The sequence below is a fragment of the Monodelphis domestica genome, chromosome 5 (assembly GCF_027887165.1).
Source record: "Monodelphis domestica isolate mMonDom1 chromosome 5, mMonDom1.pri, whole genome shotgun sequence".
Lineage (NCBI taxonomy): Eukaryota > Metazoa > Chordata > Mammalia > Didelphimorphia > Didelphidae > Monodelphis > Monodelphis domestica.
Window position 1 is genome coordinate 34,168,178 of NC_077231.1, and position 25,533 is coordinate 34,193,710.

The window sequence follows — 25,533 nt, forward strand, 5'->3', positions numbered from 1 at the left end:
GGAAGGGCTCAAAATATACATGGAGTCGGCTGCCACAGGGTTATGTGGAAAGTCCAAGTTTATTTGAGCAAATTTTGAGCCAAGACACAGACAATATAACATTTAAAAATAGTATATTAATCAAATATGTAGATGATCTACTCTTGGCTTCAACAGGCGCAAAAACATGTCAAGAAGATAGCAAACACCTTCTTTTGGAATTGTACAAAAGAGGACATAAAATATCAAAGGATAAAGTTCAGTGGTGTCTCCCAAAAGTAGAATATTTGGGATTCATCCTGACTGCGGGTGCTCGTTATATTTCTCCAAAACGAATTGAGAATATTCAAAATTTAAGCACTCCTACTACTAAGAAACAGTTGAGAGCAATTTTAGGAGCAACAGGGTTTTGCAGACAATGGATTCCTTGCTATAGGGAAATTTACTAAACCCCTTATAGCATTAACAAAGGATTCGGTTCCTGAACCCCTCAAATTAGAGCCTGAACACCTGTCAGCTCTATCAGATCTAAAAAAGGCTATCCTGTCTGCCCCTGCTCTAGGCATCCCAGATTACAACAAGCCATTTCCTTTGTATGTGCATGAACAAAGAGGGGTAGCTTCTGGTGTGTTAACTCAGACTTTTGGACCTTCTCAGCACCCAATTGCTTATTATTCTGCTCAACTAGACCCAGTAGCAGCAGGAGCACCACCATGTCTTAGAGGAGTAGTTGCTACAGTCTTACTAGTAACAAAAACTGTTGATTTAGTATTGGGATGTCCATTAACAATAATGTGCCCACATGAAAAGAGCCTTCCACTTTTGAAATACCTAAGGATATACCGGAGTCTCTTTGGGCCACATCTTCTTCCAATGTAGGCTTACTTAAATCTGCTGTTCCTGTGCAGATAAAAACTAAATCTAGCCCACCTCCTTCCATCCCTCAGTGTCCCCTCTGAAAGGAGGCAATTGAGGGTATTACACCAGTTATTAACTCATTAATAGAACAGGGAATAATAATCCCTTGCAAATCTGAATACAACACACCCATCCTACCAGTTAAAAAACCAAAAAGAGAGCCTGATGGCATGCACCTCTATAGATTCGTAGAGGATCTGAGGGCAGTCAATAATCATGTTATAAAGAGACACTCCGTAGTTTCTAACATAAATACTATTATTTCCTCTATTCCTAGCACAGCTACATACTTTACAGTAGTAGACTTGTGTTCAGCTTTCTTTTCCATACCTATACATGAGAACTCCAGGCATATTTTTGCTTTTACCTGGAAGGGCTCAAAATATACATGGAGTCGGCTGCCACAGGGTTATGTGGAAAGTCCAAGTTTATTTGAGCAAATTTTGAGCCAAGACACAGACAATATAACATTTAAAAATAGTATATTAATCAAATATGTAGATGATCTACTCTTGGCTTCAACAGGCGCAAAAACATGTCAAGAAGATAGCAAACACCTTCTTTTGGAATTGTACAAAAGAGGACATAAAATATCAAAGGATAAAGTTCAGTGGTGTCTCCCAAAAGTAGAATATTTGGGATTCATCCTGACTGCGGGTGCTCGTTATATTTCTCCAAAACGAATTGAGAATATTCAAAATTTAAGCACTCCTACTACTAAGAAACAGTTGAGAGCAATTTTAGGAGCAACAGGGTTTTGCAGACAATGGATTCCTTGCTATAGGGAAATTTACTAAACCCCTTATAGCATTAACAAAGGATTCGGTTCCTGAACCCCTCAAATTAGAGCCTGAACACCTGTCAGCTCTATCAGATCTAAAAAAGGCTATCCTGTCTGCCCCTGCTCTAGGCATCCCAGATTACAACAAGCCATTTCCTTTGTATGTGCATGAACAAAGAGGGGTAGCTTCTGGTGTGTTAACTCAGACTTTTGGACCTTCTCAGCACCCAATTGCTTATTATTCTGCTCAACTAGACCCAGTAGCAGCAGGAGCACCACCATGTCTTAGAGGAGTAGTTGCTACAGTCTTACTAGTAACAAAAACTGTTGATTTAGTATTGGGATGTCCATTAACAATAATGTGCCCACATGAGGTAGAAGCATTATTGATAAAACATAGAACACAGGCATTCTTGGATCAGAGAATTGCAAGATATGAAATAACCTTATTAAATAGTAAAAACATTACTTTAAAATGTTGTACTATTCTTAACCCTGCCACCTTGCTTCCAGATTTACCAACTTCAGGAGAACCATTACACAATTGTGAAACATTAGTGTCCATGGCAGAAAAGCCTCGAGATAATCTCTTGGACACTCCCTTAGACAATGCAGATCTGATTTTATTTACCGATGGTTCCTCTTTTATGAGGGATGCCATACGTTACACTGGAGCTGCCGTAGTCTCAGAATTTGCCACTGAATGGTCAGCTTCACTACCTTCTAACATTAGCGCTCAAGGAGCAGAACTCATAGCTCTGAAGCATGCTTGTATAAGTGCTAAGGATAAAAAGGCAACAATTTATATGGATTCTAGATATGCTTTTGGCATTTGACTGTCACTCAGTCGGAATGCTATGGCTCCAGAGAGGATTTTTAACCTCAGCTGGAAAATCTATAGCTAATGCAGAAATTATTAATGAAGTTCTTTCTGCTCTCCAGCTTCCTGAAGCCCTAGCTGTAGTTCATTGTTCTGCCCATACAGGTGGCACTGACCCTGTCTCTAGAGGAAATGATCGAGCAGATGCCGCTGCAAAGCTAGCAGCCATAGAAGGGCCTGAATTAATTTTAACATTAACAACTACTAATGATTTAAATTTACCACTTTCCTATAATGAAAAGGAAGTGGAAAAAAGGAAACAAAAATTTAAAGCAAAACAGATTAATGGAGTATGGGTGTCATCTGAAGGAAAACCCCTGCTCCCTAGAAGTTTCTATAACCAAATTTGCCAATATATTCATAAAAATGGTCACTTTGGCACCCAGGGCATCGTGGATTCTGTCAAGAGAGTATGGATAGCCCCTGGTATAACCACTATTGTTGCTAAGGTGCTAAGGTTATTCCTCGTTTTGGCCTGCCAGCACGAATTGATTCTGATAGAGGAAGTCATTTCACCGATTCTGTCTTAAACCAAATATATTCTTGCTTGGGGATAACTCCAAAATTCCATGTTCCATATCATCCCCAGAGCTCAGGTCAAGTTGAGAGGATGAATAAAGAACTTAAAACTATGATTGGCAAATTATGCACTGAGACCCATTTAAAATGGCCTGAAATTCTCCCTCTGGCCCTATTTTATCTTAGAAGCAGGCCTAGAGGAGATTTACATATTTCACCATTTGAGATGCTTTTTGGACATCCGCCTATACAGGCTAAACCTTTTCCCCCTGCATATATATCACTATTAGGGGGAGATACTACTATTGCTTCCTATATACAGGAGTTACAGCACAAACTACATGAATTTCATGAATCCAGAGCTTCAGTACAAGCTGGACCACTAGACTTTTCTCTGCATGACCTGAACCCAGGAGACAAAGTTTATATTAAGAATTTCAAGCGAACTGGAGCAACTCAACCTTCGCAGGAAGGACCATTCCAAATATTGTTAACTACTCCAACATCTATAAAGATTGGAGAAAAGGACTCTTGGATTCATTGCTCACACGTGTAGAAAGCATCTTCTGCTGAGACTGATTGACTGTATCCTATCACATGAATTGAAGATAATAATCCATAGACAAATGGATGCTGTTTTTTGAGAACACACTGAATTACTGATTTTTTCCTTATTTTTTATTATTGCTTTTCTTTTATTTTGATTAGAATATTTGATTTTTTCTCATTTCTTGTACTAAAGGTACACATAAATAATATTATTTTTTCTGCAGTAATACAAATTTATATATATATATTCTTGCTATAATGTCAATGCAAAAGCTTTAAACTATGGGAACCTGCCATTTGTTGATAAAATATTATAGGACTGTGATTAATATTTGCATCTGATTCCAGAAAATGGGATAAAAACAAGGAGCACAGACTTAACCTGAATAGTGCCAAAAAGAGCACACAATAAATACTAATGTGAGACTCGAGGTTGAGACGCTTGACATATGTTAAGTCGTAGGACTTCCTTGTATCTACACTCTTTGCGAAGTACTCATACAAGTACAAAATTTGACTATCATGCTGGCTCCCTATATCCCTGAGAATGACAAAAAAATCAAGACGAGGGAATGACGCTTCCCTATCAAAATAGAATTCTAATTCTTCTCTTCTTATATTATGGCAACTTCCTGTAGTCTTGGCTACAAATGGCTAAGTGAAATATTACTGCATTCTGTCCTACATACTTGTGGGATAGAAATTACTTTATATTGGACCTATACAAGGGCCTATTTTGAATTTTTTTTGCTTATGTTTTTGATTATTTTTTCTTTTCTTTTGATAATTGACTCATACACCCCCATAACTGAACATTGCATTCTGAGCTAAACTTGATGTTTTTTAACACCTACTTCAGGGGGGATTGTATTTTAATTTAAAATCTAAGAATTTTTGAATTTTTTTGTTTGAGATTGTATTTTTATAAAAATCCAAATATTTTTATTTTTTTTAAGATTGTACTTTTATAAAAATTCAAAATTTTTATTTTGTTCGAGAAAAGATCTTCAAGAAAGAAGCTTGAAACTTTTATATCCAGAGAATGAACTGTTGCAGAAAGATGCCAGAAAACCTATACTTCATCAAGAAGATCAAGAATGAACTTTGGATATGATTGATTGAACTGAACTTTGATTGAACATTTATTGTAATTGTACACATTTATGCCAAAAGGGACTGCCCCTAATTTGGCTTTCTGTCAATGCACCTAGCAAAACATTGGTTTTGCCTTCTTTTCTTTTCTATTTCCTCCCTCACTATTCTAATTCCTCTTAGAAGTTTGAATATCGTGTATATCTATAGGTAGAAGTGCATTTAGGATTAAAAATTGATTATGTTAAATGATCAATGGGGAAAATAGTCTCCCAATGATCATCAGGGGGGATTGTAAATCTTGAAATCTCTCAGACTTATGAATGTTAAAAATTTCCACATTGGGGAATTCTCAATTGGAACAATTCCCTACTGGGAACATTCCCCATTTTGATGTGAGAACTTGCCAGGATCAGAAATGGGAGGACCTCTACTCCACCTGTACTTAAGACTGCTTTAGGGGAGAAACTCCTTGCTAAACAATGAAAGTACTTGGACCCATGCTTATGATGAGGCAGGGAATTCTTTGAGCCATGCCTGCTTTTAGAATTGATACAATGGGATGCTAGGTATCTATAAGGGTCGGGCAGGTTTTCTCTTGATGGGATTAGTCGACTCAGCTGTGTTTTCTCTGGTTCAGACATACTGAGGGGATTAGTCGACTTAGCTGGAATTCAGATGGGCTGCCTTTTAAAAAACATCTCCGGTGATTGGTAGATGGAAGAACTTAGGGGAGGTGACATAGGAAAAAAACCCCTATATAAGAAAAGGAATCTCTTGAACAAGAGATCCTTGGAGATAGATGCTTGGAGATAGATTCCTTGGAGATAGATCCTTTTGGAGGAGGCCTTTTGAAGATCTCTTGAGAAGAAGTCCCTTGGGAGGCTGACTCTGGCTGGAACTCCCTCTGGGGAGACTCTGTTCCCCAGACACCCTTGCTTAAGACAAATCTTGTGGTGAGTGATAAAAAACTGACTGATTCTCTCTCTCTTAAGACTCAGGTCTAGGTCATGTTGGCTTAAGGCCATTCATACTTATACTTTTTTTTTCTCTCTCTCTCCTTCTTTGATTGCTCATTGTATTATTAATTAAAATCTCTATAAAACCCAGTTGACTTGGGTATATTCATAATTGGGAATATATTCCCTGGCGATCACCTTATATTTGATTTAAAACAAGACACTGTAGTGAAAACATTTTCTGCGGTCACAATTTACTCTCCCACTCTTATATCTACTACAATTTATATCCTCAACTCTTTTAACTCACTACAGTTTACAACATCAACCATTTTAACTATAACAGTTTATGGCTCCCACTCTTTTATCTACAACAGTTTATGGCAAACAACTATTTTAAATCTTACATGTTCCCTGTACCCCTCAGGGCTACCCCTGTAGCCCCTCTTCTAACCATCCCCAACTTCCATCCCCCTTGGCTGGGCAAGTGCCAGATGAATGAGCCTAGTTAGAAAATTCAAAGCAATTGTACCATCCAATAGAAAGTATGTGAAAGAGAGATTGGAAACCAGGGCTGAGTTAAAGTCCTGGTTTACTCTAGGATCCTCCTACCTGAAATTTCTTCAATGCTATTTGCTCTCATGTCCAGAAGCACTGTTCCATTAATGAGGCAGCTCCTTAGCTCAAACAGACTATGTAATGAAAGAGTGGCCACGTAAGGTTTGCTCCAACGTTCTCCGCCATCTTCTACATCTTCCTCAAACTTCAGCCACCTGAAAGTTTTATTTTATAAACATCAAAAAGAGGAGAATAAGTTCCATGGGGAAATTGTACAGAGATGCCATTTAAAAAATAGAGAAAGGGTCTGGATGAATACATTGAATTCTTTTTTTTAATTTTTATTTAATTAGTCAATTTAGAACATTATTCCTTGGTTACAAGAATCATATTCTTTCCTTCCCCTCCCCCACCACTTCCCGTAGCTGACACACAATTCCACTGGGTGAATACACTTGAGTTCTAATCCACATCCTCTTGAGCACTTTAGAATTCCATAAATCAAAGGTGTTGTTTTTAACTCAAAGGGTTATGTCATGTACTTTAGCAAATACATGAAATAGTCTGAAGAATGAAAGTCACTGTGCTTCTCTTTGACTTTAAAATCACTAGTTTTGTCTAGTTTTCTCAACACAAAATGAATCTTGGAGTCAATGGGTATAGGAAATGGCATTGGAGAAATGTGCCAAAGTACAGCCATAGCTGAATTACTACAGCTACTCTGCAACTCACAAAAACTGGGTCATCTCGGATACTTACCACTTCAGAGTATTGTGGACCCCTTAGACTGTCCAGGGTCCTGGTCAATTCTTGGGCAGATCTTGGAAGATTAGGAGGAACAGGGCAAAAGAGGAAGTACCTCCTATGGGGCATGTAGATGTCTAAGGAAATCGAGTCCTGGGATTACATTTTCGAAGGATTCAGGTTAGGCTGGGATTTCCCAGATTCTATTGAATGGAAACTCCAAATGACTTCTAGAGAAATAAGACTTGACTGGGACTTCCCGAGGTCTCTTGGGCTCCCCGACAAGACCTCTAACTTGAACACTGTCATGATTGTCGAGGCTTCCCTTCTTCAAGCAAAATACCCCAGTTCCTCCACCCAGTCCCACATTCACCATCCTGTGTTCCCTGCCTCTGGATTCCTTCCACTTATCAATGCCTTTCATAAACCATGGTGTTGAATGTGTTTGCTGTAGCAATGTGGCTCCAGCCCTCCCTAGAAATCAACTTGGATTCTGAGTATAACGTTCAGGGGAGCTCAAAGGTTGAACATCTACCCTACCCAGGCACCCCGGGTCATGTGGCATGTCCCTGGCAAGGGGGGAAGGGTAGAGTGAGGAATGGTCTCTGAAATGTCAGGAAATCACATTGTTTGCTTCCACAAAACAACAGAAGAAGGTAGGATATCTATGTATGTCCCCATCTTCATCATGGCTATTTTAAGGGCTTTACCTGGCTGTTTCCTTCCACTCGGCATCTTCTCCTTCTTTCAAACAGATTTCATCCAATTCTGTAAACAGCTCATGGGGCACATGCTCCTCATCCTCCTCAGTGCCAAGAATGAATTGAACCCGCTGGGAAGGTGTGTCTAGGCAATCAGCAAAATAAAGAGATATCTGACCAGAACCTCCACCCAGAATGAAAACAGCATCTGCTCTCCTTAGAGCATCCCAATAGCATCTGGACTTTTAGAGATATAACAATGATAATAGTAAGTCCACAAAGATCAATGTTGCTCTTATTTTGCCAGAAATAAAACAATGTCCTGGGATAGTTTCACAAAAATGAAATTTCATTTGCTGAGTCCATGTCTAGACGGCACAAAGGAAATAACAATTTGACAACTACCAGACCAATTGGGATCGCTATCGATGGTCGATTTAATTCAATACCCTCTCCTCTACCCCTGCCAAAATCAATTACTTCCTCCTGGGGAATATGTTTTTGAGTGGATTATCAAATTTTTAGGATGAGATTATCTGGGAACTTTTGTTTATTTTAGTCATGTGCTTGATTCTTAGAAGCTCCCTCTGAAAAACTGCCCACAGACGATAGAATTTACCCTACCAGCCAAAGTATTAAAAGAAATCAATACTCGTTTTAATGTTACCCATGAGGTCTCATCTTTTCTACTTAAGGATATCATATACTGATGCCACCTTGAATATATTTACCATGGGCAAGAGACCCCTGGCCTTCTTCTCCCTGGCTGACAACCTTCCCCCTGCCTCGTCTCCGGTGCTTCTGACCATGAGTTCGGTGATGCCGATGGCTCTGCCGTCCCAAAGGCATCCGGACCCCAACATACAAAGTTCTATGCCCTGGAAAGAAGAGGAGAGTGTCAGATAGGCCCCTTGTTTAGACAGGAACAAAATCTTCCTGGATGCAACAATGTGTATCATAGAAAAGTCTTCTTTAAACCCAGTCACTTCTCTGATCTGGGAAAACTTTCAAAGTTTCTGGAAAGTAAAATATAGAAAACCATATGTGGATTAATGATTGATTCAGTCAACCTGCACACCACTGACAGGGCCAGTTTGACCTAACACTAGCATCAAAATTTACCTGGGGTGGATGGAAAGATCTCAAAAGAGCACAGTGTATTCGTTCTACTTGTGCAGGGAGCAATGAACCTTGAATCAGGTTACACATATGCTGTAGTCAACCACCACCCTTTCCCCTGCGTGGTTAGATGCTTTGCATTCAACCAATAACATATTGGAGACAAGTAAAGGAAGAATGATGCCCAAATTATAAAGAATGAAGTTTAGAAATCGACGGGAGAGTATACAATGAAGGGAACAAAAGGAGTATCCCCAAGGCACATGGCATTCTATTTAATAGTGGGTACAGGGTCAGCTAGGTAGCACAGTGGATAGAGCACCAGGCCCAGAGTCAGGAGGACCCGGGTTCAAATGTAACTTCAGACACTTCCAAGCTGTGTGACTGGGCAAGTCATTTAGTCATCATTGACCAGCCCTTGCCACTTGTTTGTCTTAGAATTGATACCGAGAGAAGGATTTTTAAAAAACTAGTGGGTACCAAGTACGGACCACACATGATCTTACTCTAAAGGATTCTCTGGGATCAAAGGGGAGAGCAAATATAACAGCATCAATACAAATAATTTCAATATGTACAGATCAATGTAGCATTTATGAGAGGGCTTGTCTGTCTGTAATTCTACCAAATTTTTTCAATGGGGGTTCATCTAGAACCTTTTGAAGATAGACTTTGAAAGACAAAATCACCCCCACTTTCTGCCTGCTTTTCCTGGCAACCACAAGAAATATTGTCCCTGGAACCTGAGGTTCTTCAGCGTGAGTAATTCTCTAAGGCATAGAGTCACAGCATGGAGATGACTCTGGGCTCTGGAAGGCTAGGCCATGATTACAGATAAATAAAATACATGATGAAGGAATCAGAGGGGTTTGTTTCTCTATATCCAGAGAGAGAGACACACACAGAGGCAGAGACAGAGAGAAAGAGGAGAGAGAGAGGAAGGGAGAGAGAAAGGGAGGAAGAGAGATCTGAGGCGAAGGAATTGGAGAAGCATTATTGTGGCTTGTATCTAAGAGGGGGAGATGGAGATGAAGAGAGAGAGAGAGAGAGAGAGAGAGAGAGAGAGAGAGAGAGAGAGAGAGAGAGAGAGAGAGAGAGAGAGAGAGAGAGAGAGAGAGAGAGAGAGAGAGAGAGAGAGAGAGAGAGGATAGAGGGAGAGAGGGAGGGAGGGAGAGAGGGAGATGGGGGAGAGACAGAAAGGGAGGGAGGGAGGGAGGGAGGAAGAGAGATATCTGAAGTAGAGGAATTGGAGAAGCATTGTTGTGGCTTGTATCTAAGAAGGGGAGATGAAGAGAGAGAGGGAGAGGGAGAGGGAGAGAGAGAGAGAGAGGAAGGAGAGAGGAGAAAGAGACAGAGAGAGAAAGAGAGAAAGAGAGAGAGAGAGAGAGACAGAGAGAGAGACAGAGAGACAGAGAGACAGAGACAGAGAGAGAGAGACAGAGAGAGGAAGGAGAGAGGAGAAAGAGACAGAGAGAGAGAGAGAAGAGAGGGAGATGGGGGAGAGAGAAAGGGAGGGAGGGAGGAAGAGAGATATCTGAAGTAGAGGAATTGGAGAAGCATTATTGTGGCTTGTATCTAAGAAGGGGAGATGAAAAGGGAGAGGGAGAGGGAGGAGAGGGAGAGGGAGAGGGAGAGGGAGAGGGAGAGGGAGAGGGAGAGAGAGAGAGAGAGAGAGAGAGAGAGAGAGAGAGAGAGAGAGAGAGAGAGAGAGAGAGAGAGAGGAGAAAGAGACAGAGAGAGAGAAAGAGAGAGAAGAAGGAGAGAGGAGAAAGAGACAGAGAGAGAGAGAGAAGAGAGGGAGATGGGGGAGAGAGAAAGGGAGGGAGGAAGAGAGATATCTGAAGTAGAGGAATTGGAGAAGCATTATTGTGGCTTGTATCTAAGAAGGGGAAATGAAGAGGGAGAGGGAGAAGGAGAAAGAGAGGGAGAGAGAGAGGGAGATGGGGGAGAGAGAAAGGGAGGGAGGGAGGGAGGAAGAGAGATATCTGAAGTAGAGGAATTGGAGAAGCATTATTGTGGCTTGTATCTAAGAAGGGGAAATGAGGAGGGAGAGGGAGAAGGAGAAAGAGAGGGAGAGAGAGAGGGAGATGGGGGAGAGAGAAAGGGAGGGAGGGAGGGAGGAAGAGAGATATCTGAAGTAGAGGAATTGGAGAAGCATTGTTGTGGCTTGTATCTAAGAGGGGGAGATGAAGAGGGAGAGGGAGAAGGAGAAAGAGAGGGAGAGAGAGAGGGAGAGAGAGAGATATCTGAGGTGGAGGAATTGGAGAAGCATTATTGTGGCTCATAACTAAGAGGGGCTAAACCATTCCAGAACACCCTTTGTCTTTTCTCATTTTGGCTTCCATCTCTAAAGGCTTAAAGGGTGTGAGGGGGCATGAGGGGAAGACACAGGGTTCAGTAGCAACTTGGTCTGGTTTGGTGGCACTAAGACTTAAGTAAATTCATCCAAAGCTCTTGTAAGTGGAAATTTACACCTCTGACCTTCCATCTGTATCAGAATGTTCCTGCACTGACATGCTTCAAGAACATTTGGAGGAGGAAATTTTTGGCCCTGATGCATTCCTCTTGCAACTTGAGAGAAACAAAATTACTGAGTTCGGAAGAAGTTTTTACTTTCAGACACATGAGTGGGTTTCCAGGGCATAAGTATAAAATTATGAACCAGGTGAAAAATTGCTGCATTTGTTTTACAGACTGGTCCCAGGACTGAATGACCTTGGCAGTAAAACTGGGTTGGATGATAGTCATCAGCAGGGCAAGCTGGTTTTTGTAGGCCGTGAACTTAGGAATGGCTGTTACATTTTTCAAGATAAAAAAAACTTTTTCAATATAATAGAACATTCCAGGCTCTGAAGCAACAGTTGGAGGGCCCGTGCCCTGCAATAATGGTGGCCTCCGTGGTATTAGTAGTAATAACTGGAAGTCAGACATCCCTTACAATGACCTCATACTCTGGGAGGTGGACAGGACAAGGATTCTTTCCATTTATAGATGAAAAAAGGAGGCTCCGAGATGGTAGGTGACTAGCCCAGGGGAAGCAGCTAAGTGTCTTTGAACAGAGCTTGTCTTGACTCACAGCTCAGCACCCTGTCCCCTCTACTCTGCAGCCTCTCTGGTCTGACCCCAGAGTTCAGCTTTAATGGATTCACAGATATCATAGAACATCCACGCTGGGAGGGACGGCACATCATCCTCGCCAACCCTTCATTTTCCAGATGAGGAAACCGACCTGCTCAAGATTACAGAGACAATGTGGGAATGGATGCAGAGCAAAATAAGCAGAAATGGGAGGACACTGTACACAGTAACAGCAATCCCAGACAATGGCTCTCTGTGAAGACTGGCTACTCTCAGCAATACAATGATCGGGGACAATCCTAAAAGTCTTATGAGGGAGAACACTCCAGAGAAAGACCTGTTGGAGTCATCTTTCACATTCGTGTATTTTTGGTTTTATTTGGGGGTTTGGGTTATGGATGAGCATGTTCATACAACAATGATGATGTGGAAGTGTTTTGCAGGACAATAAAAATAAAATAGATAATTAATTTTAAAAATTCTTTTAAAGAAATGGGCAGATTTAGATCCTTACTTAATCTTTAAAATGGAATGTCTAAAAATATTTTGGGTGAAAAAATATTTTGAGTGAAATAAATATTTTGGGTGGATGAATAAAGTAGGAACAAGTTTTTTAAAAAAGATTTTAGAGATAATATTCCAGGTACTTTATCAAATTTTCCCTATGGCAGGATGTCAAATGACTAGATCCAATGGGTCCAAGCAGAGCTAATCAAGTATGGAGAGACTGTCTTAAAAAATTGGTTTTAACCTCTGACAAAGGTTTAATCACTCAAATTTATAAAGAGCTAAATCTATTGTACAAAAAATCAAGCCATTCTCCAATTGATAAATGGGCAAGGGAAATGGATAGGCAGTTTTCAGATAAAGAAATCTAAACTATTAACAAGCACATGAAGAAGTGCTCTACATCTCTTATAATCAGAGAGATGCAAATCAAAACAACTCTGAGGTATCACCTCACACCTAGCAGATTGGCTAACATGATAGCAAAGGAAAGTAATGAATGCTGGAGGGGATGCGGCAAAGTAGGGACATTAATTCATTGCTGGTGGAGTTGTGAATTGATCCAACCATTCTGGAGGGCAATCTGGAACTATGCCCAAAGGGCGACAAAAGAATATCTACCCTTTGATCCAGCCATAGCACTGCTGGGCTTGTACCCCAAAGAGATAATGGACAAAAAGACTTGTACAAAAATATTCATAGCTGTGCTCTTTGTGGTGGCCCAAAACTGGAAAACGAGGGGATGCCCATCAATTGGGGAATGGCTGAACAAACTGTGGTATATGTTGGTGATGGAATACTATTGTGCTCAAAGGAATAATAAAGTGGAGGAATTCCATGGAGACTGGAACAACCTCCAGGAAGTGATGCAGAGCGAGAGGAGCAGAACCAGGAGAACATTGTACACAGAGACTAATACACTGTGGTATAATTGAACGTAATGGACTTCTCCATTAGTGGCGGTGTAATGTCCCTGAACAATCTGCAGGGATCCAGGAGAAAAAAACACTATTCATAAGCAAAGGATAAACTATGGGAGTGGAAACACCGAGAAAAAGCAACTGCCTGAATACAGAGGTTGAGGGGACATGACAGAGGAGAGACTCTAAATGAACACTCTAATGCAAATACTATCAACAAAGCAATGGGTTCAAATCAAGAAAACATCTAATGCCCAGTGGACTTACGCGTCGGCTATGGGGGGTGGGAGGGAGGAAAAGAAAATGATCTATGTCTTTAACGAATGATGCTTGGAAATGATCAAATAAAATATGTTAAAAAAATTGGTTTTAAAAAATGACTCTATTACAAAAATGAATATAGAAATAGGTATTGAGTGATAATATATGTATAACCCAGTGGAATTGTCTGTCAGCTCTGGGAAGGGGGAAAGGAGAAGAGGGAGATAACATGAATCATGTAACCATGGAAAAATACTTAAAAATAAATTAATAATAAATAAATAATAAGGGGGAAGCTGGGTGGCTCAGTGGATTGAGAGCCATTACTAGAGATGGGAGGTCCTAGATTCAAATCTGGCCTCAGACACCTCCTAGCTGTGTGACCTTGGGCAAGTCACTTAAACCCCACTGCTCTTCTGCCTTGGAACCAATACTTAGTATTGACTCTAAGACAGAAGGTAAAGGTTTAAAAATAAATTAAATTAAATTAAATTAAATTAAATTAAATTAAAAAGTGAAGACTTTGGTCATTCCTCTTTTCCCGCATGCTAACAGGTCTTGCACGACCATGAAGATGAGGAATGCTCATGTAAGAGGCCATTACAAAGTCCACCAGTCAATGATGTTTTAGGGAGAGCATCTCTCCTCTCCATAGAAATTTGGGGTGACATAAACAGAGTGAAGAAGGCCCCTGATCCTTCCACCACCCAGGCCTTCACTAATCAGCTCTGCTCGTGGGAAGACAGAGACTGGATCACTTGAGCTCAGAGTTTTGCCCCACGAAGGAGGCCCCTGACACAAGGCTGCCTAACCAGGAGCAGCCTGACCTTGCGTGGAAACAAAGAGCGGACGCCCGACGCCATGTGGGTCAGGGGTGGGAAGGGTCCCCCCGGGCAGAAGGGTTTGGGTCCTCTGATGACCATCCACCTTCTTCCAGGGCTCCACAGCTTACAAAGGCCATTCCATTGCATATAGGAAATGCTGCTGTCTCACACCCTCATGAGTCCATGAGAAAGACCGAGCCCATCTTCAGGAAGTTTCCCTCCAAAGCGCGATGCCTTCCCATGGGCTCTGGGCAGCTCCAGGGCTCTCCTCAGAAGCGAAGGGCTGCCAGGATTCCTGGGGGCTGCCTCGTGGGTGCTCCAGTTTCACTAATCCCTCCAGGGCAATCCAGACTCCGTCCTTACAGGGACAGGACGCAGCACTCTCACCCCAGTTCCCTGGCTGTCCGGTCAGGATCTCGCGGGGGGCCATTTCCTTCCTGATGCTGATCACTGGCCTGCATCTCACAGTCAATATTAGCTGTTGCTACTTCAAAGGCCTCCGGGGAGATCCTGTGACAGTGGAACAGGCTGGAGGCCGAGACAGCAGGAACATCAACATCCCCACAAGGCTCAGCAGGGCTGCGTTTTGTCACTGCTCTACCCGGGTGCTCTCCGGACCTCCTGCCCTCCCCGGGGGGTTACAGGGCCTCCAGTTCGTGGCAAATCTGTTCCCCAGGGGGCACGAGGGGGAAAGAGCTCTGCTGGCCCCTTTGGCCAGTGAGGGGACACACGAGGAGTCCGCCTTCGCCGTCTACGAGATGCCTTTGATGCTGTCAGTCATCCACGCAACAGATACTGCTGAAGCGTGCGAAGATGCAATTTAACACTCCCCGGATTATAACAATGCACATTGTGAACATTCAGTGGCAATGGCTGTCTGTCTGTAGAAGCCGGTACTTAAAAGTGAAGGATGGAGATCTTCCCCTTTTTAGACGTAAGCACCAAAGGGACAAACGCCTCATTTCCCACCCTGAGTGGGGGAGGTCTGTGACCCACCACAGACTGCCTTCTGGGCAGCCCTAAGGCAAAGCATCAACTGTGACCCAAAAGAAGCAAAGGAGCTGCTACGTCCTGTGAGACTCGGTTCTTCATTTTGGGGGAAGTGGAGACTAGAGGAATTCTTCATTCTTTGATCTGCTGACTGGACCCGAGACCCTGTTCCTTTGAACTGACACATGGTGAGTGAAACGCTGACTCTTTTTTTTTTTTAATTTAAACCTTCACCGTCTGTCTTGGAATCAATACTGTGTATAGATTCCAAGGCAGAAGAGCGGTCAGGGCTAGGCAGGGTCACACAGCTGGCAAGTGTCTGAGGCCAGATTTGAATCTAAAACCTCCCACCTCGAGTAATGGCTCTCAATCCACTGAGCTGCCCCAAAAGCTGACTCTTAACTGCTGGATTTTTCTGAAAAAAACTATCCTCTGGAGAGACCTACTCTTGAGAGACACTTCCTGGGTCCTTGGCTTTGCTGAGGATAGTTGAAACGAATTCTCCCTGTCTGGAAGGGCCAGGAGTAAATTAGTGCTCAGGCTAGATATCTTACCTTATCCACTCTATGATTTCTTGTTTCACTCTTTCTACACTTCGTAAATAAATTGTAAATAAAACCTCTTCGGAACTAATTAAATTCCTGGCGACCACACTCTTAAATAATCCAGTCCAACCCTTAAAAAATGAACCCCATTTCCCCCATACAAGAGTGGCCATTGTGGGCATGATTTCACAAGTAACATCTATATCAGATAGCTAACCATCTCAACAGGGAGGGAACAGAACAGAGGGAGGGAGAGAATCTGAGGCTCAACATTTTTAAAAATATTAAAAATTATTTTTACAGTCATTGGGGAAAAAACAAAATATGATTTAGAGTGACTACTGTGTGCCACTACAGTTTGATAAACAGCTGGATCAACAGAGAAATAAGCAGAAATATAAGTAAACATGGCCAGGAGCAGCAGAGCCATGCCAACAGACAGGAAGTCCTGGGTTCAAGGCTGATCTCAGATACTTCCTAGCTGTGTGACCCTGGGAAAGTCACTTAACCCAATTGCCTACCCTTTACACTTTTCTGCCTTGGAACTGATAGACAGTATGGATTCCAAGACAGAGGGTAAGGGTTTAAATAAAGCACCGCCCATCCTCTCAAAGCATAAAAAAGAGCCTAACAGAGAGGGGCTCGATTACAATCAACTGATGCTCTTAAAAGCTGTTGGATATATTTGGCTTCTTCTTTCTTTCTCATTTTCATTTTTTCTCACAGAAAATTTCTCTAGACGAGAGACTCAGTCTCCCCTACTGCTTATGTTCAATAAGGGGCCATCTGGGAGGGGAATAAGAGGCTATGGAGATGGCTGGGAAGGGGGTGGCACCAATACCAAGTGGAGAACGAAGCCAGTTCTGGCCACTGTTGCTGCGCCTCGCCTGCCCTCCCAGCCACTCTTTGCAGCCTTGCAGACTCTCGCTGCCAGGTATCGGTGCATGTGCCAAGGCCTCTCTGTGGGAGAGGCTGCAGGGCCCTGAAGCATGGGGGTCCAAGTGCAACTGGGCTAAGCTAGGGCAATGGTGTGCGGTGGACACTCGGGGCGTGGCCAGAGATCCGCCACACTTTCGCAGGCAGCAGATAGAGTGGAGCCTGCAGACAGGAGGTCCTGGGTTCCAGGCTGCCCTCTGACACTGGCAAGTTCCCTAACTGCCTCTGCCCGACTCTCATGGCTCCTCTACCTTGGGACCATGACACCACCCTCATTCTAGACGAAGGCCAGGGTTCTGGGGCAGGACTGGCAGAGCGGCCTGGCTGGGCACTCAATGGAAGGGTTCAGGTGGGACCACTGGGCCCATCTCCTCTCTGGTCCCCAGGCAGTGCCCAATGTTAGCCAGGAGATGGCCGCCAATCCCCAGGCCATGGGGAGCTCTGGGGGCTGTGGAGGCACCAGCGGAGAGGCACAGAGCCTGCAAAGTCTTCTGCCCTCCTCCTCCTGGCCTAGCTCCGCCAGGGGGCTTCTGGGTTCCTGTCCCCAGAGTCGGACTGCTCAAGTCCAAAACCCAGTCTGCCGGCCGGACGTCAGAGGCCAGACAAAGCCTCCCTCTAAGGCGCCATCCTTAGGGGCCAAGAGCCACAGTTACCGGTAACTGCCTGGGGTGGGGTGGAGGCAGAGAGTGGGGAGCCCGGGGCCAGGCTGGGCCTTAAGCAGCCGCTCCTGCACCCTCTCTCCTCTTCTCTTCCCACAGAAGGAGGCATCATTGTCTCCAGGATGGTGCCCAGAGGAGGAGAGACGTCAGGGATGTGCCCGACGGTTCTGACCAGCAGAAGCATCACAGCTGTCCCTGGGGGTGGCGGGAGGTTGTATTTTAATAAAACTCCAAGATTTTGAAAAGTTTTTTTTGTTTGAGAAACATCTTCAAGGAAGAAGCTTGCTAACTCCTAAATCCAGAGAATGAACTGTTGCAGAAAGATGCCAGAAAACCTACATTACATCAAGATCAAGAATGAACCTTGGGGTGTGGTTGCTTGAACTGAAGGTTGATTGAATTTATTTTGAAGGTACACTCTTCTGCCAAAGGGGACTGCCCCCAATTGGCTTTTGTCAATGTGCCCAGCAAAACATTGGCTTTGCTGTCTCTCTCTATCTCTCCTATTTTTCCTTTATCTCTAACTATTGTCATTTCATAGCTAGTATGTTTACAAGACCCATCAGAGAGGTTAGCCTTCCTTGGGCCTGGGGGGGGGGGGGATTGCGAATTTCAAAACTACTCAACCCTGTTCAAACCATTCTTTAGAGGATGGGATTTGGCTATTTCCTGATCAATAACAATAGAGATACTTGGAATGACAGAATCAGATCTTGGAAACTACAATCTCCACCCTACTCAAGGTAACAGGATTTAGAAAGGGCTGCAGCAAAGCTCAAGATTTAATTATTTGAGAATATGACCTTCAACAGACATGTGCAAAAGGGACAGACCTCTGGGTGGTCCTGGGTTAAGCTAGAGCCACCATTGGCACAGGTGAGACACAGGAAGTGAGGTAGAAGAGAGCTGAGGAGGCTGGGACTTCCTGTGTGGAGGGAGAGGGTGGTGGTTGGAGCCTGGTGCTTGGAGTGGAGGTCCTGAGACTGTTTCTCCATTTTGGTCACGTGAGTGATAGGGACTGATCTCTTTTCTTTGCCTTGGCTATCCAGGGCCTTGGGCCTTTGGCTCAGCTTAAGCAGAGTGGGTATTTAAGCCCTATTCCCTTCTCTCCCTTTTCCCTCTCTCTCTTTCCCTCTAATAATTTTCTTCCTCCTATTTGTAATTAAAACACCATAAAAAGGTTAACAGCTGACTTGAGTTTTCATTTAGGAATTACATAGCTGAATTCCTTGGTGACCTTAATTTAATATATATGAGTCTTTTAAAGTGATTTCCATATCACACTGAGGCCAGGGGAACGTTTCTGCGGGTGATGATGGAGGCCCTGGGCGGGAAGGCCATGGATGAGGAAGCCGCAGAAGAGAAGAGCAGAAACTGTGCTGGATTTGGAGCCAAGAATCTGGGTTCAAATCCCAGCTTGGTCACTTGCCATCTGCGTGACCTGGGGCCAGTCCTGTGGCCTCCCTGGCCTTGGGTTCCCCATCTTTCAGACGAGGAGATGGGCCTGGATGGTCTCTAATGTGTCATGAGTGCCGTGGCCTGTCCAGGGAGCTGGGGATGAAAGGGTGAAAAGGGAGACGAGTCCCTCCTCTCTGCAATAGCAGGTCCCTAAGCAGATGGAAGAGAGATGGCTTCCTGGAGCTCTAATGCACACTCCTAAGACACCAAAGCAGGGGATGGTCCGCCCAGAGAAGTCCCGAAAAGAAGCCAACCAGAGGAGCCTCAAAGACGGGCAGCCCTCAACTCTGCTCTGGGCCTGGAGTCCCCCACTTCCTGGGTGTGTGTGACCCTGGGCAAGTCACATCCCCTCGGGCTGCCCCAGGTTGTGGTGAGGGTCCGGTGAGAAGATCTGTAAAGGGCCGAGGCCAGGGCCCACACCTGAAGGTGTCAGACCGATGCCCTGAGGAGGAGCCCTGCCTGGTGAGTGGGGACGGCAGCAGCATGTCCCTTCATGGCTCTAGGGGAGAGAGTGCACCCAGGGGGGCTCCCAGGGGCGAGGAGGTGGAGGGGTCTGAAACAGGAAACAGCAGCTGGCTGGTGGCTTACCCAGGCCCCAAAGTGACCACCAAGGCAGAGGCGGAGGGGCCACCCCGAGGAGCTGCTGGAACCACCAGAAAGACTGGGTTAAGTGGCACGTCTGCAGCCAAGAGAGTTCTGAGAGCTCCTCAGAGGGCTCTCCACATGGGAGTTTGATGATTCCGTAGGGCTGGTGAGGTGGTGACAAGCAGGGCTTCCCTCTCCCACCCCTCCCCCGCCGGTGACCCCGAGGGCACGCTTGGCTCACCTTCCAGCTCTTCTTTTTCATAGTGAATATTGAGAATCGTGCTGGTTCCGCCTTGGTCCACAACCGCCTCTTCATCGGGCCTCTGAAAAGGGAAGAAGGAGAGTCTGTGCCCGGACACACCCGGCCCCGCCCCCCCCTCGGGCACCCTGGCCTCTTCTTGTTAGACTCACTTGGTTTGGGCAGGGCACAAACAGCCCTCCTGGAGGCCCGCAGATCCCTCCCTGCCCCTGCCTTGCATTTCCCCGAGTGTCCTCGGGCAGAACCCCAGGGACAGACGAGCTCCCCTGGCCAGGCCGCAGCCCATCCTCAGAGCCTCCGGCAGCCCCTCCTTCCCTAAACTCTTCCTCTCTGACTCTCCCGCATCCCTCCTGCCTGGCGCTCCCCCTTCAGAACTCTTCTTCCCCTTCTGGTCCCCCAGCAGTGGCTGTTCCCCAAGAAAGAACTCTGTCCGAGGCCTTTGCCTGGCCTCTGGATGCTGAGGCAGCACAATGCCAGGCCTGGAATCCCCGGGACCCGGGTTCAAATCCGAGCCCACACACTTCCCAGCCGGGTGGCCCTAGGCACGTCCTTGTGTTCTTCTGACTCAGGGTGCTTTGGGGCTTTTCTTAGCTGAAACCCGTCACACCTCTCTAAAATCCACACAAAAGTCCTGCCTCAAACTCCCATTTGTCAAACTAAACGTTATTTCCGCGCCTCCGTTTCCTCTCCAAGTCTGGCTATGGCAATACCCAAGCTCGCCATCGTGGGGCTCTCTCGGACTCCTTCCGGAATTCGTCTTCACAGGCATTATTACTCTTCCTCCACCCCGCCCCTTCCTGTCTTCACCCCAGCCTGCTGGAACTGCCTTCTGGCCACGGCTTTGCCCCAAGGCTCCATCCCTCCGGGGTGCCCCAGACCAGCTACCTAGCCAGAACACGACTCTATGCACGCTCTTTGCTCTTCAAAACCCTGTTACTTGAACCCCGGCAGCCTGAGCCTGCGCTCTTCAAGGCCCTCATCCACGGGCCGGCTGCTCTCGGCGCCTGCGCTGCTCCGGCCTCTGCCCCTCTCGGGGTCCTTCCTTCTCCTGCCAGCAGTCTTTACCAGGCTCTCCCTCTGTCTATCCCAGCCTTCCTGCAAAGCGCTCCCCAGGCTAGAGTCCCCCCGCCCCCCCAAATGGCTCTACAAAGGGTCTCGCTTGCCCTGGAGGCACCTCAGTGGTCCCTGGGGAGCCGGAGCTCCGCCATTCTCGTCTATGTCCCCGGAAGCCCTTCTCAGAGGGCCTCGGACTCCACGGTCGGCCCTTGAGACGCTCACCGGGTGCCTGTCCGTCCTCAGCACGCCTCATTCATTCTAATGACTCTCTCGGCACATGTCTCTGCACTAGCGTTTGGGCTGCTTAAAGGCCGGTTCTGAACCCCCCAAGCGCCTGGCATGCTCGCAGTAGTGATGGCTGCCAGCTACCGAGTGAGCAAAAGTCGAACTTCGATAACAAGGCCCGACTGTCCCTCCGTGAGGAGGAAACGGAAAAGAGGCGAAGGCATGGGAAGCTCAAGGGAGCGCCGGAGGCCGCGATCGGGAGGCAGAATTCGCTGAAGCTTTCTCCCTTCCTTTTGCCGACAGGGAGGACGCCCAGGATCGGCGCCCCAGAAAAGGTCAGCCCAGCGGGAGCCGAGACTCCGTGCAGTAACTATCAACGTTCTCAACCTCTGAAAAGAACCGCTGTTGTTCTTTGCCGGCTCCTCCATTCCACACAGCCCAACAAATGGGAGCTAAACAGAGACAGGCCGGCTCGAAGAGCTTAAAATAGCAATGAGGAACAAATGGCCACCCGCTGAACACACCCAGAACAGCGCTGGTGAAGAATGAGCACGGATGATGGGGAAGAACTGCTGAAGGCCTTGGAACAGGGAATGGTAAGGAGCCCTGAACCTGGATGAATCACAGCCCAGAGCTTCCGCGGGGGACAACTGAAAAGGCAGCAACAGGGACGATCTTACATAATGGCCCCAGATCCTGGAATGGCTTCATGAGTGGAAACAGCCCAACAGGAAATCAATGGCTGAGATGGAGGTCAAATGGGCCTGGATCTTCCCACTTTCAGACCCCTTTCTGAGTTCTGGGAATTGCACATAGAAAAACTCTCCACCGTCCACAGACTTGGCCTATTCATTCATATTTTTCCCAATTCTCAAGTTCTTTATCCCAAAATCTTTCCCAATCCTCAGCGTCTCATCTTAATGGACTCGGCCAATGGCTTCATGCCACGGAGCCTCAAGGCCTTGTTCACCTTCGCCTTCCTACCAATCTCTGACAACCAGGAAGCAAGAAATAAGCTATGCGGGCCAGTGGGGTGGGGTGGAGGTCAGAGGACCTGGATTCAAATTCCAAATCCATCCCTTACTTGGGACAAATCACTTCACCTCGGGTAGTAATTCATAATGAGGGGGTTGGACTAGATCTCTCTCCAACCAAGCCTGGGAACTTGAATGGGGGGAAAACACATCTTCATTTCAATGCAATTAGTGTCCTTTGTAATTCTGTGTATAGGGTCCTTCCACCTGCCTTCCAGGAAAAGCCAGGTAAAATGTTTTGGCCCTTTCTACTAGGGGAAAAGTCAGAATGTTTTCTTTTTCTTTTATGGAATGTTTACAGTACCTTACTCTAAAATTTGGGTTAAGTATTTGGTCATGGTCAATTTTAAAGAAAAATACTATATGGAAAAGAAATTTTTAAAAATACAAAATAAATGTGAAAGATGTTTTAAATGAAACAGATATGAGGGGAATAATACTGAATATACTGCATATATAACAAAAAGCATTTTTTTTAAATTACCTTTGAAATTCCCCTCTTGGTACTCACCCTTAGCCTGTGGTACATTTCTGCAACCTACCTTTTAACTTATTTTAACTTTAAAAAAGAAATTGTAGGGGAAAGCTGGGTAGCTCCATGGATTGAGAGCCAGGCCCAGAGATGGGAGGTCCTGGGTTCAAATGTGACCTCAGACACTTCCCAGCTGTGTGACCCTGGGTAAGTCACTTGACCCCCATTGCCTAATCCTTTCTGCTCTTCTGCCTTGGAACCAATGCACAGTATTGATTCTAAGACAGAAGATAAGGACTTTAAAAAAAAGAAATTGTGTGTATTTATGATATTAAAAGATAAAATGTGTTAATATTGTACAACACTTTACAATATTTTATGTAATTATGTAATTTTATGTAATGTATTTTATGAATTTCTGAGTTTCTGAACTTTTTTCTGGGTTATCTATGAGCCTTTGTGTCTATCTGCAGCTTCTACAGAATTCCCCCAAATGTTCTTATGCCAAACTACCTCATATTGAAACCAAAATGGGGAAAGTTGAAGTGTGAAAGAAGTACTGGCATGGGTCCCTGGTTTCTTCTGGAGACACTAAACCCCTGAAATGTCCCGGATCAAAAAGGATATAGGAAATTTCTTTTCTTCTCTTGCATTCCTGTAGTGCTTCCAAGATAAGGATCTCCAAGATCTCCAAGATAAGGAGAGATCCCTGAGCAATCACATGGGTCACCCCTTGTGTCTTCAAGACACAAAACATCACTCCATCCCTGGTCAAGTAGTGAATATCACCCCATTCCTGATTAGGGAGTAACATCACCCCATCTCCTCAGCTCTAGTGGTGTAACCCCTGTTGTCAGAATGGTATATTAATTCTCAAATACATCTTTTCAGGGAGATAGTGAATACTCTTGTGCCTGTCTCCCAGTCATTCAACTTGCATTCAATTTAATAAATCTCTTTTATTGGAGCCTATCATGCCTGTCAAAGGTGCCCATTTCAACCCAGGGTTTATTTCGGCTCTCCCACAACAGTATCTGTATTTTATTTTATGTTTAAATGTATTATTCTAAGAAGGGATCCAGAAGCTTTACAGATTTCTAAAGAGGTTATTTCTTGTTAAATAATTTTTTTTTAAAAGACAAAACCCCTCTTACCTTCTGTCTTAGAGTGGCTACAAGTACTGGTTCTGAGGCAGAAGAGAAGTAAGGGCTAGGCAGTGGGGCTAAATGACTTGCCTGGGAATGATTTGAAAGGAGTGATTGAAGACAAGTTTTCCTGACTCAGGCCTGGCACTCCATCCACTGTGCCACCTCTAACAGGTCTGTGGCACAAAAAGAGCCTGAGAATCGCAGGGACTAACTGATCGCCAGTATCCTTTCCAGCTCTAAATCGATGATCCTCTGATCAACTTCCCCCTACAGAAGTTCCAAATGACTTGGCCCCAATTAGTTGCCATTCGGAGTGGAGGGCTGCTTTCTGTAAATTGTCATTGTTTCAAGTACAGAATCAGGATGTTCAGACTTCCTAGTGAATAGTAATTTTGTCAGTACATTGTGGTCTCCTAACATTAAGTGAATGGTAAGCTTGTTACCACTTTGTGAGAAAAGCAAACAAACGCTATTCTCTCCAAGATTAATGGCAGTTTCCTAGCAGCATATTTATGATAAACATGGCTGGTTTTCAGTTGCCTACTTCAGTCAGCCACTCTTAGACTAACTCCCCAGCCAGAGCAAAACAACATGCAAAGCCAATTACTTGGATAATTTAGGAAGAAGAGAATTTGTTGTTCGAATCCTTGTATTCTTTTGTTCTATAGGGTCCCGCACACCTTGCTCCTGGCAACGATTCTCAAGTAGTTCTGGCCAGCAGAAATAGAAGGCAAACGTATTCTTGATTTATACTAAATGTGTGAGAAAAGGAAGGAGGGAATGTGGGGATTCTACAAATAAGTAAAAACAACTTGCCACTGTTCTTCCAATCTTCTTCTAATCATGAGTCTTCAGCATGGTTCCCAGGGGCTTATTTAACTCTTCCAATAACTCCCCTCTCCTCAACAGGCACCGCACCCCCTGTCACATCTGCACTACTCCCCAGAAGTCCAACAATCATCAGCTTTCTTTGGTTGAGGTGTTTCATAAGGATGCCCTAAGGAGAGTGGGTATACACACAATTCCAGAGAGAATGCCTTATGTTTTCACCACTAATCCCCTACCCCTGCCAGTCCACCCCTAGGATGCCCACAATTCCATTCCCCAACCAGCAAGTCACTCCAGCACCAGCCTCAGCCTAGTTCTTCAGCTGCTAAGCATCTCAGCAGCAATTTGGAAGCTATAAGTAAACTGCAGACCTTGCCCCTGTCTGTTAAGTGGATAATGCTCCAGGTTCTGTAGTTAGCCTTTTTGGCCCTTACTTCTTTGTAAGTATTCATTTTAAGCATAGAACACTCTCTTGGCTTCATTGATCGCTTTTATCCTGAAGATATATAAAAATATATCTGTACGGGCATAGCTAAGGTGGCTCAGTGAAGAGAGCCAGGCGTGGAGATGAGAGGTCCTGGGTTCAAACTTGACCTGACACTTCCTAGCTGTGTCACCCTGAGCAAGTCACTTAAACCCCTTTGCCTAGCCCTTAGTGCTCTTCTTCCTTGGAACTGACACTTGTATTAATTCTAAAAGAGAAGTTAGGGTTTAAATATATATATGCATGTATATATATTGCCAATCCACTCTTCTGAGAGTAAAGAAAAGTCACCTGATTCTGTAAGAGTGTGAAAAGAGAGAACTCTCAGGCTCTCATGAGATGACCCCTATATTTGGGCCATGACCAACACCAGTTGGTTGTATATGTCCCATAGCAAAGGGCCAGGCAAAGTCCCAAGTTCACATATGTTCTATGGGATGGCCTCCACTATACTCATACCTCCAT

At 44.8% G+C, this 25,533-nt stretch overlaps 1 protein-coding gene across 8 annotated transcripts in view; it reads right to left on the reverse strand.

Annotated features, from left to right (window-relative positions):
• SLC4A8 (solute carrier family 4 member 8) overlaps positions 1 to 25,533 on the reverse strand; it is an 82,490-nt gene that overhangs the window by 53,432 nt on the left and 3,525 nt on the right. For all 8 annotated transcript variants that reach the window (XR_008912053.1, XR_008912052.1, XM_056798199.1 and 5 more), the window contains exons 2-5: positions 19,804 to 19,885; positions 8,412 to 8,558; positions 7,690 to 7,825; positions 6,290 to 6,450 (exon numbers count right to left, since the gene is read on the reverse strand). Coding sequence is in view for 6 of the 8 variants with exons in the window: in XM_056798199.1 (XP_056654177.1) it covers positions 6,290 to 6,450; positions 7,690 to 7,825; positions 8,412 to 8,558; positions 19,804 to 19,885 (526 nt within the window). In the remaining 2 variants the exon portion in view is untranslated. The remainder of the gene's footprint in view (positions 1 to 6,289; positions 6,451 to 7,689; positions 7,826 to 8,411; positions 8,559 to 19,803; positions 19,886 to 25,533) is intronic.